Here is a 14,067-nt window from a genome sequence, read left to right as displayed (position 1 = left end):
GCTGAAAATAACTTTGAAATCATGGTGGTCTGGACCTTTCTAGCAATTTTTGTGTTAGAAGAAGGGGCAATTTACACCCGCTGCGTCCGAAATCAATCGAAAAGGCAAGTTTTCGTTAACCTGTTCGAATAATCATCTCTTTAAAGTCTATAACTAGACTGAGGATGTTCAAAGGTTTGATTTGAAGAGCGAAACTTGTGATATTTAACACGATGATTCTTTTCTGTTTAAATAGATTTTATGCTAAAATAATAGCACTGTAAATCTATGACCAATACGAAATCTTTTCGAAATTGTTTGAACAGAATGTCGCTTGTACGTACGAATAAATCTTCTTCGAGACCGGAAACGGATATTGGAAGATTTCCAACGACTTTTTCAATAACGATGCCAGAACATAGCTTAGGTAGCTTAGTAATTAGGGCTGACAAAGCATCCTTTGAAACGAGGTAGTGCCGCGGATGCAAGACTGAAACGGAGATTTCAGTCAAAATTCAGACAGGTAAGAACCCTTCCGTTAAGTTAAAGGAGTCAGCAAATTTTACAAGACTTCTTCTCCGAGCTTTAATTTGCGTAATCGTTTATTTCTATTGTCTAAACAGAAGTCTAAACGTGTCAGGCAAAGGGGAGATAATCCATTCCTTTTCGCATTATCTTTCTTCGTGTAGCATCGATCATAGAGATCGGTACTGAATCTGTTTTAAACAAAAAAATATGGAAAATTTGACAAGTTATAGCATTTTGAAGGAAAAACTTTTGTACAAAACAAATTAAGAAGGAAACATTAATTTTAACGCTGTTACACGAGGATCGCCTCTTAATCTGAAAGAATAGAAACCATTGTTGACCAATGTAGGATCGATGCATGACCGGTTAGTAAATTAAAAGACAACGGAAAGAATAAAGGCAAAGAAAAGCAAAACAATCACGGGTCTCTTTTCGAATACAATTCGTGTATTGAAGCTGGCGCGGCGATATAATGAACCTTCGGCCGATCTAAAGAGTCCTTGTAAAACAACAGTTCACCCGAACTAGAGGAAAAGATTACATGGTGGTGGTGGTGGTGAACGAAGCAAAGAAAAAGAGAGAGTGGTAGTTATAACAATGTGGCACCCTCCTGTGTGATCGAGTGGTTCTACGATCAGGAGCAAAGTTTCATTTTAAAAACACCCACCGTTATGTAGAAATCGTACCGATCGAAGAAATCTTTAGGAGCCTCGAGTTCGAAACAGACGAAATGCTCAAAATAAACGATAAAACGTTTTCAGCAGCGATATTATTAAAAAAACAGTAACTTCCCATAGATCTTTTATTAATTTACCAGTCTAACGAAATAAATTATTTATTATTCCCAATCGCTCGCGTCTTCGGATTACATCTATCCAACGTAGTTTTGTCGTTAGCGCTAGCTTTGTTTATTTTCGCCAAAAGAAATCAGAAATTATAGGAATTCGGTGTATGACAACGAGTTGTTAGCGACTTAATTGAATCGAGACACGATCGAAACGATAGTTTGTCGCGAAACGTTCGAGAAATAATTCGAAAACAGACCGTTAAAGTGTACGGTTAATACACGCGGTGCATGCGTACGCGAAACACAAATTACACGGTACAAATTGACGACCTGGCGCCCCACATTCTGATGCTTGCTAAATTTCAACGTTCGGTGAACAGTTTGCCAATTCCCAATGATTATCCACTTAAATCGTCAAGTCCGGGTAATTATGTGAGGGTGCGAGGGTCAATTTGATAATTGCATTATTCCGTTACGAATAATTACCAGCTTTCCGAAATGCAAATCTTTTAATGCAAGACAGCTTTAATGCATTTATTTTCGCCCGATCGTAACCTATTTATTCTTGTTACGTTTTCGCGCTTTGTGCTTGCAAATACCTCGTACGATCATTGCTTTCGCGCGAAATTTACGAACACAAGGTGTTTTCAAAACGATTAACATAACGTTGTTAATACGCGCGGAAACCGTCGCTGCGACGATGCACCGCCTTCTGTGTGTATACCTGTACGTGGAGGGACAGGAAATCATTGTAGAACGAAAAAATGAGTAAGACCAACTTGTATTCGGCTGCTAGCAGAGTCTGAAGTGGGGAGAAGCACGCGTCCGCCACGTTCCCCATGTATACACCTGGGACCAGTTGGCCAGCGAGAGGAATCTCTTCCACCCTAGACACAAACAATGCCCAATTATTAACAAATTATGATCGCGAAATTGGAAATCTTCCGAAAATACAAAAACGAAAACGGTTCCCGCTGCCAACAACTTTTTTATTTTTTGGTAGACGCGTGTCACACGATCCGCTCTATTTAAATTTATTCCTTTCTTTGTAAATAATCGCAAAACTCTTCTTCTATCGCACGATTGCTTCTCGTCTGCTAATTTTAAATTATGCAACGCCGTATATACATACAGAGTGTTCGACCACTCCTGGGAAAAATTTTATTGGGGGACTCTAGAGGCCAAAATAAGACGAAAATCAAGAATACCAATTTGCTGATGGAAGCTTCGTTAAAAAGTTATTAACGTATAAAGTTCCGTCCGTACTGAATTTTTTTCTCAAAAGTGTGAAGGATTTCGAAGAAATATGTATTCACCAAAAATGGTTGTAATTGATCCCCGCAACCGAAAATAATTTTTCCAGAACGATTTGAAATTTTTTAATTTTGTCGAAAAATTTCACACATTCTCGAATTTTTTTCTCAAAAATGGTTAGGATTACAAAGGTATGTCTAATGACCAAAAATGATTGTAATTGACCCCAGCAACTGAAAATAATTTTTTTAGAACGATTTGAAATTTTTTTTTTTCGCCAATAAATTTAGGCACCTACCTGTCGATTTTCCTTCAAAATTCGTTTTTCATTTTTAGTAATTTTGTTTGACATCCTACAGAAAAGTTGTCTAATACTTTTTTGTAGGTACCCATGAGCTCTACTTCAGAAAAAAGTTTCATTGAAATATATTCACTATTGTAGGAATTATGGCTGTTTGAAAATTGGACCATTTTTATGGGGTTTTTCTCATTTTGCGGTGCCAAGGACCAACTTTTCGAATATTTTTGCGATTTGTACATATTCTTGATCAAAATACGCGTCGTTTGCTTTTTTAAACATTAAAATCGTCCAATCCGTTCAGGAGTTATGATATTTTAAAGATTCGCATGAAATTTCGGGGTAACATTTCTGGCCAGAAATTATATTTTCGGTAAGGAATTTTTTTCTCGAAATTGGTTAGGATTACAAAGGTATGTCTAATGACCAAAAATGATTGGAATTGATTGTAATTTTTAAAGGGGATCACACATCGAGAAACGTTTATTTCGACGAACCTCGAAACATATTTAAATATGTGTTTCATTTAGTTGTAAAACGATACTTTCCTTCCTTGTAGGTCTGAAAATAAAAATGAATTTTCATTGTAATAACAATATCCATGCCACGTCGATATAAAAATCAATATTCAGGCTACTGTATTGTATTATCTGACGAATTCTTATCTTTTTTTACCGATCGAATTTTCTTGTTTGTTCAGTTAATTCCTCTTTTACGCTGTCGCAGTCGCTAAATTACGAATGCGACGAAATATTCGACTGCTTTTATATTTAATAAGGCTTGAAAGAACTCGTATAATATCGCGAAAAGGAAGCAAACTTACCCGTGCGTATGTCCTTTCAGCTTCGTCCGAAAAGCATTCATACGAAGTTCCTACCTTGCAACAGGTTTCAAAACTACTTACTTTAAAGATTACTTGTCTTCTTTCGGCGTACATTTCCTGAAAGAAAACTTTCCTATCGTATATAATGGTATTTTTTTTTAATTTTGGCAAAGTTTTACGAAAAAAAACTGGAACACCCTATACAATTTTGTACATTTAATATGAATGTCTATATCGTCATTTTATATTCTTATTTTTCCCATTAATCTACAAATAAATATTATTATTACTATTATTATTATTGTTATTGTATTTTCCAGATTATAGATTTACAATTTGTCGTACTATCGATCAATAAGTCGATTACAGAGTGCACGCTAGCTGAACCACAGGCGTTTATTTCATTATATTCTTTTCATTACATTTATTTACACTAACTTTCATTACATTTAATACTAAATCGGAAAGTTGATCCCGAAATACGTAAAAAGAAAAGAAGATGAATCTGATACCGTTGATAATTTCGAAAATAAACTTTATGGTGGACAAGTTTTGCGAAAATAGGTTAGGATAGTAAAACTTTAAAGTCGTACATTCCTTAAACAACATTTTTTCGTCGTTACCACTAACATCGAATGCAAAAGATGATCGATTTGACGTGGAATATAATAAAATAAGCGATTCCTGTTTTGGTTGGAACAAGCTAAGGTTATACAGAAGAGAAAGCGACAAATGGACCGATAATTGGTCCTCTAACTAAACCAAAAGCCGACAGAAGCTAAGATCGAACGAAATTAAAATCACATTAGCCATAGGTCTTCCGGTCCATTTGTTTGAAAATACACATTAGGTAAATGTACTTATTTCCGGTATTAAGCACACAGAAAAATAGAATTTTACCGACAGCGTTATTATTACATCACCTATCGTACGTAAGTACGTATACAATTTAGTAACTGATAATAATTTTTAAATAATGTTGTAAACCACTGTAGCAACATTGTATATACATTCGAACATACAACCAATTGCCAAAGTATTTGAACGAAATTAATTTATCGATTTTCGTAGCAAGTTTCTTAACCTATTTGCATCATTGACGTATCATATATGCATATATAAACGCATTCACATAATAAATCACTGTAATGTTCAATTTGTAATGCGTTTTCAAACGTTTTTGCTTAAATGTAGTAAAAGAAAATTCGATAATTAATCCAGACAAGTTAAAAAATAACAAGTAAGAAATTTGAAGACTTCGGGCCATTTGGATTCCGGTATTTTCTATTGCATTTAAATTTTCTTTAATTTTATTTAAAAAATGATACAATTTTTCAAAATTATATATACATGCAAGCTCCGCTGTAAACGGATTCATTATGTAGATGTGTAAAGATATTGTCGCGGTCTCCTTTTTTTACCAAACAGCTACGCTAAAAAAGAAAGAAAAATGGGCAAGCAATCTGGTGCCGGTTTTGCCGCTCTCTATAACGCCTGGGCCCGATGATCGTATTCGAGATAACCCGTGTTAACCCCTTTAGCCCATTATTATAATATTTGCCAAAGCAAAATATAATAATTGCTTATTTACTCAAACCCAATTACCACAAGGTTCATGCACACCCATGAATTTCTTCTAATACGCGACGAGAAAGATATTTCAACTGCATACTACCTATAGGATACCCTGATACTCGTATTTTACTTTTCGAGTTGTGGATGCCTAAACGACATTCAAAATTTTTGTACTCGAACAGTACCACGTTTTCCTCGAATAATCTCTATCTCATCATTTGTTAACATCGAATACACGATATATTTTAATCGATCCGAAAGGTAAAATCTAACCAATTAAGACTGTGGCGGCCATGCTTAGAGTTGATCTTTGCGAACCTTTTTTTTATTATTTGTACCTCTCTATTAACTTTTCCTTACGACTTTGCTCGTCCGAATATTGGTTTCAAAAATTCATTAATAGATTCTAATTCATAAATGAATTTTCATTCATTTATAAGCCCAATTTGGTCCCTGCATAAAATTGTTAAAGCATGATCATTAACTTTCTCATTTAGAATCGAAATCGTTACAATACGTTTCAAATCGATACAATCATAACAATTAATAAGCAGAATCCGGGAAAAAGGAAGTAGTTGCGCATAATACGGTTTTATTGCGTCGTAACAAAAGTTTTACACGATGAAACTATTGCTATCAGATTATGGAGAAAATATTTACGATCGAAGACGATTAAACACAGACCATATGAGAATTGTATTACAAAATAAACATTATTTACATGTTTAGCAAATCACTTCAAATTTGTGTACATTCCTTGGCAGTTTTATGGTTTCCACAATTTTAGAAGACCGTCTTCGCTATAAGAGCACAAAAGGTTTTGATGAGGATGATGCGTCAAACCTATTACGTCTTTCTCGTGTATCTGAAATATAAAAATGGTACAGAATATCTCTTGTGTATGAATAATGCTTTAAAAATTTTTAGTCTATTTAGTATACTTTCATTTACCAAAAGGATCAAATAACAGTTTACAATAACTATTGTAAATCAGTTTATATCTAATTTAAGTTTATTTTACATCTTTTTACGTATTTCAAAACATCAATGAATAACCTTTTTATATTCGTTTAATTTTAATTTCGCCCAAGTTTGTTTCAATGTATATAAATGTGAAGTACTTACGTTAAGGGTTCTCTCGAGTTTACCAGATGACGTAGAGAAGCAATATAGTACGAGATCTTCGCCAACGCAATAAATAAATTCACCGCGTGGACTTACGACCGTGCACACAAAGTCACCACCCTCTCGTTTACCGCTAGAAAATGACCTTACAATTTGTCCTTGCATATTCATAATAACTACTGTGTTCGAACGATTACACACGACGAAATGTTCCGGATTGCGAGGCAAAAGGTGTATACTATTTACGGTTAAATCGGCAGCCCCTAAAGATTTATACGTGCCTATGCATTCTGTTGTTTTCAAACTCCAAATTTTCACGGTTCCGTCCGACGACGCGCTAAACAATATGATTGAATACATATTTTTGGCATGTAATTATTAAAAGATTGAGAAAATAGCTATACCTTATTATATTATGCCCGTCCGGTGCGAAAACTACTTCGTTCACGAAAGAAGCATGTCCTCGAAATTCTTTCAACGTTTTTCCAGATTTAAGTCCGTGTATACTACGTTACAAATACATTATATATCATAATACTGGCAAGAACAAATGTTTGCTGTACTTGTTATTTTCACATACCGTATAGTAGTATCGAACGACGTCGATAGAATTTGGCTATTATCTCGGCTAAATTGAAGACACGTAACGCCTTTCGAATGCGCCTTCTCGAATCTTCTTAAACATTGCCCACTTTGTACTCTCCATACTTTTATTTTTCCATCCTGCCCGCCGCCAGCTAACATTTCACTGTCACGACTAAAAGCCATCGATAATACTGCTTGTTCCATCATCATAAAATTATCTTGAGCTTGATACTTTAGATCTTTTCTGATTTTACCAGTTGTAAAATTCCAAACTTCGATAAATCCGTCTACAGAACCGGTAACTAGATATTGACCATCCGGTGAAAAACGTGCACACTCAACGTGTGATTTTTGTCCAAATTTAATTTGTTTAGAAAGTTGCGTAGGATATTTCTCGTCCTCTTGATCACGAACGGCCGCTTTTCCTCTGAACAAATCTATCGTAGTACCAGGTGGAAGTAAACCTTGATGTTGTTGCCACTTTAATGCCTGCCCTAATAATGCAAGTAACCTACTCGAAGGTACCACCGACACCTCGCCGGCAAGAGCAGTAGCTATATAAGCTCTTCGTTTTTCTTTTGTGCTTCCATCAGGATATGCTTCGCGCGGGTCAAAATACGAACGCGCCAACAAATTTTCTATGCAATGGAATACAATGATATTAGAAAAATCTTAGACAATACGAAATGACTCCCACATAGTCCAATCAAATTTTCATTAAATATAATTTCTAATTAAAAAAACTAAATATATAAAATTATTATTCTAATTTACTATACCTAAATGAATATATCTTTCAGGTTCTTGTTGTTTCATCATTATCATTGGATCTGTTTGTCGCAATAACGATCGAGCTGCACCTAATTCTCTTAACTCAATTAATTCCAAAACAACCTACGAACCATTTAACATATAATGAACTACCCTACATAAATAACTATTAAGATATATATGTTTAAATATAACATCAAACCTGCTCGTACAAATCGATCAGCTTTTTATCAGGCAATTTTAATGACTGTATTGCTTTTAATACTGTATCCCAATGTCCATTATTTATATCTGCTACAAACCCATCTACACTGTCCACTGTATTCAACGATACCCCTGTCTCTTCCTATGTAATAACATGTTCATTTATTTCAATCGTGAAACAGGCTTACTGTCACATAGTACTACTAAATCAACGAATATATAAACAAAGGTTGTGAAAGATTACCTGTAACGTTTGTAACGTTTTGACGAGATTTGATTCTTTCAGATACTGTTGTATCAAACGAATGACACTGAAAAGAAACAATGGGATATGGGTAATCAAAAATAAATTTATAGAATTTTAATCATAGATTTTAGGTAATTACTCAGCAGATTCGATTTCAATTGACATTCTTTACAATATCCGGACAATGATGACTACGAAAATAAATATTTAGACTTGATAAAGAAAAATAATATTGGATTAGGTTATGTCGACACTGATACTATAGCGTAATGTCTTTATAGACAGAGTACCATTGAACTTTATGTAGTATATACGTATAGCGTATAAAAATCAATGCAGGGTGGTACCACTGGCGGCCGCTATTAGTCACTAGGGCACAATTTATACAGTTGGTCCACTCTATTGCAAGCTTAAATATACTTAAGGGAAAATTCTTGTGTAACAGTAACACTCCTTTTTAATTTTTTCGTAAAGAATTAAAAAGTTCTATTCTACTAGACTTTTAGGAATATAAAGAGAAACCCTTAAACTATACGAAAACATTTTTTTAGTCCATTTTTTGTTATCTTTTATTAAATAGTAGTTAATCCTATTCGACGATGTAACCATAGTTGGTGTACAGCGTATCATCCATCATAGAGATCAGAATGCAACAAAGATTTTCTTAAAGCTGGTTGGCTTCTACTGATACTGAGTCTATTTTAAACAAAAACGAATCTATTTTAAAAGAAAATTTTAAAAACTACACTTAAAAATTTTCATACTAAAGAAAAATTCTGTTTTTCGGAAAGAAAATTCTGCATTTTGTCATGAGCATATTAGACTATACTGTACATAAAAGCGTGTCCACGAGTCGAAAATTTGGCCGGTAGTTTCGCTAACTTACAACTCGAAAAATCTAACTCACGTTAGATTCATTTGGTTACTCATCTATGCCTTAATGTTTGGTCGAAGAATACTTATAGTTCGTGTTGCAACATTAAGAAATTAAAATTGGGTATACAGGCATTTGTATCGTACTTCAAAACATAACAAAACAGTAATTTGTAACTTTTTTGAGGTAATTTACAGAATTATCTAAGAAAAATGTAATTAAGAATGATTTTCTCACTCGTACTTAAATCACGTATTTTTCATACACCTGTACAATCTCTATCATTTTACGGGTATGTACGTATACGGTTTTTATGAAAATTGGTGTACATGTATGATTCAATCATGGCCTGCATAAATCAAGTTTCCTTCATTCGCTTCTATTTGTGAAACAATTGAGTACAATTACTGTTACGCGATGCGAATTATTTCACAGTTTGTCTATATTACTGTAATTGATCTGATCGTTGATACGTAAAATATTCCAATCTATTTAAAATATATGTAAAATACAAAATTTTTATCATCGTCAGTACTATTGTCGTATGCAAGTTATAACCGAACGTAACGTATGTTTATTTTAAATAACATTTTCTTTTCAATAACTATTATATCGTAAAAAAATTTTTCTTCAATAAATTTAGATAAAGCTTGTTAAACATTTTTATGCAACTAATATTAGTATAGATCTATAGCATGTTGTTTCTAATGATATTATTGCTTCTAAAAGATGATTTTATACACAGATGTTATTGTTATTAATTAAAACTTTATTTGTATATCTCTATTAATTTAAAAATATAAAAATTTAGTATTTGATTGTTATATTATATTTTTGTTATACTTTTTAGGTATAAATCGTCAAAGAGGAAAATATTTGCAGGCAATATGCATTTACACGATTATGTAGAGAAGCGATATGACAATATAACTAAATCACCGAATGATAAAGAGGAATACAGAGGTCTGTTGCTTGCTAATAAAATGAAAGTTTTAATTATTAGTAATCCAACGACCGATGAAAGTGCTGCATCCTTGGATGTGAATATTGGTAAAATTCCTTGTAACATTTTGTAAAAATAAAATTTTATTTTTTAATTTTATTAGTGCTGTTTGACTAAACTAATAATATTGTTTGTAGGTTATTTAAATGATCCAGATGATTTACCTGGATTGGCACATTTTTGCGAACATATGTTGTTTTTAGGAACAAAGGCATATCCACAAGAAAATGAATATAAAATGTTCTTATCGCAAAACGGTGGTTTGTCTAATGCATCAACGCATATGGATCATACTACTTATTACTTTCATATATGTCCTGATAAATTGAAGGATGCATTATATCGTTTTGCTCAGTTTTTCATTGAACCGCTTTTCACGGAAACTGCGACTGAATTAGAGTTAAATGCTATTCATTTGGAACATGTAAAAAATGCAACTAGCGATGCATGGCGTATAGGTCAAGTGGAAAAATCGTCCGCAAAATCGAATCATCCTTTTAGGAAATTTGGCAATGGAAATAAGGAAACATTAGACGTAATACCAAAAGCAAAGGGCATAAATACTAGAGAAAAGTTACTCGAATTTTATGAGAAATATTATTCGGCCAACATTATGTCGTTATGTATATATGGAAAAGGTAAATAAAATATTTCGTCTATTGCGCTTAGACATTCAAAATATATAGGAATAATATACTAATATATAGTATATTATTCCTATTATATAGGAATTCTAATTTTTATGAGTTACAATGTACAGTTGTGCTCACATAAGTGACCGCATTTTTGCCCACTTAAATGACCGCGGTTATCCCCACGAATTCTTAGAAGCCAAGCGGCTTTGAACATCGAGGGTGTCGAGCGTAACTTTACGCCGGTCGTTATCGATACTATTGTATCTCACTCGCACTTATCCTCTTTCCTTATCTCCGTTGAATTTTGAGAAGTAACCGGTCCCGAGCGCGGTCACTTACGTGGGCACTACTGTACCTGTATAGATATTTTATGAAATTATATAAAAACTATATTATGCATTTAGAGAGTTTAGATGAACTTGAAAAAATGACGGTAGAATTCTTTTCGCAAGTAAAAAATAAGGAAGTCGATCTACCCGTTTACCTAGAACATCCCTTTGATGAAGAGCATTTTCGAACAAAATGGTATATTGTTCCAATAAAAGACACGAGGCATTTGGATATTACATTTCCATTACCTGATTTGCGAGAACATTACAAAGCTGCAGTAATAATTATAGTTACCTTACAATCTATTATTTCGTTAACCCCGATCATTTAACGAAAATATTTATGTTTTACTTTTTTAGCCTGCATATTATATTTTATATTTACTCGGACACGAAGGAGAGGGATCGTTGCTGTCTCTTTTGAAATCAAAAGGATGGTGTAATTTACTTGCGTCGAGCAAACGATTAGGTGCCAGAGGTTTTTGCTTCTTTAATTTAATTGTTGATTTGACGGAAGAAGGTATTCAGCATGTAGACGATATCATTCTACTGATTTTCCAATATATTAATATGTTAAAGAAACATGGACCAGTTGAATGGATTTACAATGTAATTTTACATGAATAATAATAGTATATTTGATGTATGAATGCTAACAAAATTACAGCACAATCGAGAAAAAGACAATTCTATATAAAAGAAGAAAATAAGTCTGAAACAAACACGATAAGATAGATTGCTCGATAGATTTAAAAAATAAATTTTCTCAATAACGAAGCTTCGGCCGAAAAAGAATCAATTTTGCGCTTTCGACTTATTTTTATATAGAGAATTGTCCCAGTTATACTATGAATTCTCTGCACTTTACATACAAGATTAAGTGTTTGAATATTAACTGAATTATTTCTAGAGAATAATAGGACACACAAAAGTTGATTGGTTTTGAGGGAAATAATAAGTTAAATTATTTACCGATTTAACATACGTTAAATCGTTGTAATCGGTTGAAAAGCTTCTGTTAGAAAATAAATAAAAATGTATATCGATTAGTTCGTTGAAAAGAAAATTGGCGATCTTAATAGTTTGTGATAAGCATGATAAAAATGCTTCAAACAGCTTCTACTTGGAACAGTTTTTTATATCTTTAAAAATGAAGAAGATATTTAGGTAGCCAATTTATGGGTCTCATCCTATACATTAAAGTAAGCGCTATGCGGATTGACTTGTCAAGGCCATTTCTGTTTAATACTGTTCTCTTTCGTTTTGAGAGTGGAATGCAAAGAGATGAGAAACAGCAGAAAGGTGACTGGCCGTGACAGGTAAATTCACGTGGCGCTTACTTATAGTAGTACTGTATATATTAATAGAATGAAAATTAGGGTTACTTATTATTAAAAATTATTTCTTATTAAAGGAATACAGAGACATTGCAAACATGAATTTTCAATTCAAAGAAAAATATTCACCTACTGTTTATGTCACTAATTTGGTAACAAATTTACAAGAATATACAATGGAAGAAGTCTTGGTGGGAGAACAGCTTATTCCGTTATGGAAACCTGATTTAATTAAAGAGATAATGGAATATTTGACACCGGAGAAAATTAGGATCAACGTAATTGGACAAATATACGAAAGTGTGGCCGATGAAACAGAAAAATGGTATGGTACCAAGTTCAAAAGAGAAAAAATACCGCAAAACATAATTAACAGTTGGATGAACGCTGGTTACAATCCAGAACTTAAACTGCCAATAAAAAATGAGTTTATACCAGAAAAATTCGATATTAAATCAGCAGAAAATAATGTGAGTAAAAGTTTTTATATTTCATATGAAATTATTACTTATACGTGTGTATTAAAAATATATTAGATTTTTGTTTTAATTGCATCTATTAGATAACTAAATTTCCAACGATTATCGAGGATACTCCATTGTTAAGATTATGGTTTAAACAAGACGATGAATTTCTCGTGCCTAAGGCTAAAATGGTTATAGATTTCGTCAGGTAATGTACAATGTAAAATAGAGCTTTGCAGAGTTTAGAATAAATGAATTATTGATGTATACTTTTTCTATAGTCCGCTAACGTATATGGATCCTCTCAGTTATAACTTAAGTTATATGTTTGTACAATTATTTCGCGATGTTCTAAACGAGTATACATATTATGCTGACTTGGCTGGACTTTTATGGACAGTTAATAATAATAAATATGGAATAACAGTAAGTATAAATTTGATTGTTTATTTTTGAATGCACATACTATATAAATCGATAATATGATATCATGTGCTATCACGTACGTATCAGCCATATTTTACATAATGTTCATATTTTTTCAGATAGAAATCTGTGGTTATGATAATAAGCAATACGTTTTACTGAATAAAATTCTAGATAAAATGATGAATTTTGAAATTGATCCAAAAAGGTTCGAGGTTTTAAAAGAAAGTGTACGTACTATTTAATCTTTGTACAAACTTTGCTATACAGTATATCATCCGAAGATCATTTTCATTTTGCATTCTATAAATTTTAGTATATGAGAAGTTTAAAGAATTTTGAAGCTGAACAACCATACATGCATGCAATTTATTATCTCGCCGTTTTATTGTCGGAACAAGCTTGGACGAAGCACGAATTATTAAAGGCAATTTCTCGTAAGTGCGTATAAAGCAATTAATGTGATATTGTTGATATTTATATAAACAGTATTATACATTACTCGAAAAGAATGTTTACTAAAATTTGTTTCAACATTAACACCTTATTCAGAATTAACGATCGAAGGGCTTCGACAGTTCATACCGCAATTTTTAAGTAAAGTGCACATCGAATGCTTAATTCACGGTAATGTAACAATGTCAGAAGCTCTTGAAGCGGCCAAGTTAATAGAATCAAAGTTAACGAGCACAGTCCCTCAGATGATACCGCTCTTGTCGAGGCAGCTAATTTTGAATCGTGAAATTAGGCTGGAAGATGGTAAGTAAAGTAAAACGATTCGTAAGAAGCATATTACGCAAAGGAATTAAGCAAATCGTACGTC

General features: G+C 32.9%; 2 protein-coding genes across 6 annotated transcripts in view; one reads left to right on the top strand and one right to left on the bottom strand.

Annotated features, from left to right (window-relative positions):
• Ide (Insulin degrading metalloproteinase) overlaps positions 1-14,067 on the top strand; it is a 39,824-nt gene that overhangs the window by 24,360 nt on the left and 1,397 nt on the right. Inside the window, exons 1-11 of one of the 4 annotated variants that reach the window (XM_076768798.1) lie at positions 9,097-9,236; positions 9,901-10,100; positions 10,191-10,691; positions 11,093-11,295; positions 11,378-11,626; positions 12,432-12,824; positions 12,917-13,026; positions 13,100-13,244; positions 13,364-13,474; positions 13,561-13,681; positions 13,797-14,003. In XM_076768798.1, the coding sequence (XP_076624913.1) occupies positions 9,938-10,100; positions 10,191-10,691; positions 11,093-11,295; positions 11,378-11,626; positions 12,432-12,824; positions 12,917-13,026; positions 13,100-13,244; positions 13,364-13,474; positions 13,561-13,681; positions 13,797-14,003 (2,203 nt within the window). In that variant the 5' untranslated portion in view covers positions 9,097-9,236; positions 9,901-9,937. Of the gene's footprint in view, positions 1-9,096; positions 9,343-9,379; positions 9,619-9,900; positions 10,101-10,190; positions 10,692-11,092; positions 11,296-11,377; positions 11,627-12,431; positions 12,825-12,916; positions 13,027-13,099; positions 13,245-13,363; positions 13,475-13,560; positions 13,682-13,796; positions 14,004-14,067 lie in introns of those variants that run through there. The other 3 variants (XM_076768796.1, XM_076768797.1, XM_076768799.1) reach the window with 3 other exon arrangements.
• Positions 5,828-8,451, bottom strand: Smu1 (Smu1 spliceosomal factor). 2 transcript variants are annotated; one of them, XM_076767841.1, is made up of 8 exons: positions 8,316-8,451; positions 8,174-8,240; positions 7,928-8,071; positions 7,734-7,848; positions 6,950-7,592; positions 6,774-6,875; positions 6,370-6,706; positions 5,828-6,109 (listed from the first exon to the last, which is right to left on the bottom strand). In XM_076767841.1, the coding sequence occupies exons 1-8, from the start codon at positions 8,339-8,341 to the stop codon at positions 6,011-6,013; spliced, it is 1,533 nt and encodes a 510-aa protein (XP_076623956.1). In that variant the 5' UTR covers positions 8,342-8,451; the 3' UTR covers positions 5,828-6,010. The 2 variants fall into 2 exon arrangements, with proteins under 2 accessions (XP_076623956.1, XP_076623957.1); XM_076767842.1 differs by lacking the exons at positions 8,174-8,240; positions 8,316-8,451 and having other exon boundaries at positions 7,938-8,070.

The sequence above is a fragment of the Colletes latitarsis genome, chromosome 7 (assembly GCF_051014445.1).
Source record: "Colletes latitarsis isolate SP2378_abdomen chromosome 7, iyColLati1, whole genome shotgun sequence".
Taxonomy (NCBI): Eukaryota; Metazoa; Arthropoda; class Insecta; order Hymenoptera; family Colletidae; genus Colletes; species Colletes latitarsis.
This window is presented reverse-complemented; position numbering and strand designations above follow the sequence as displayed.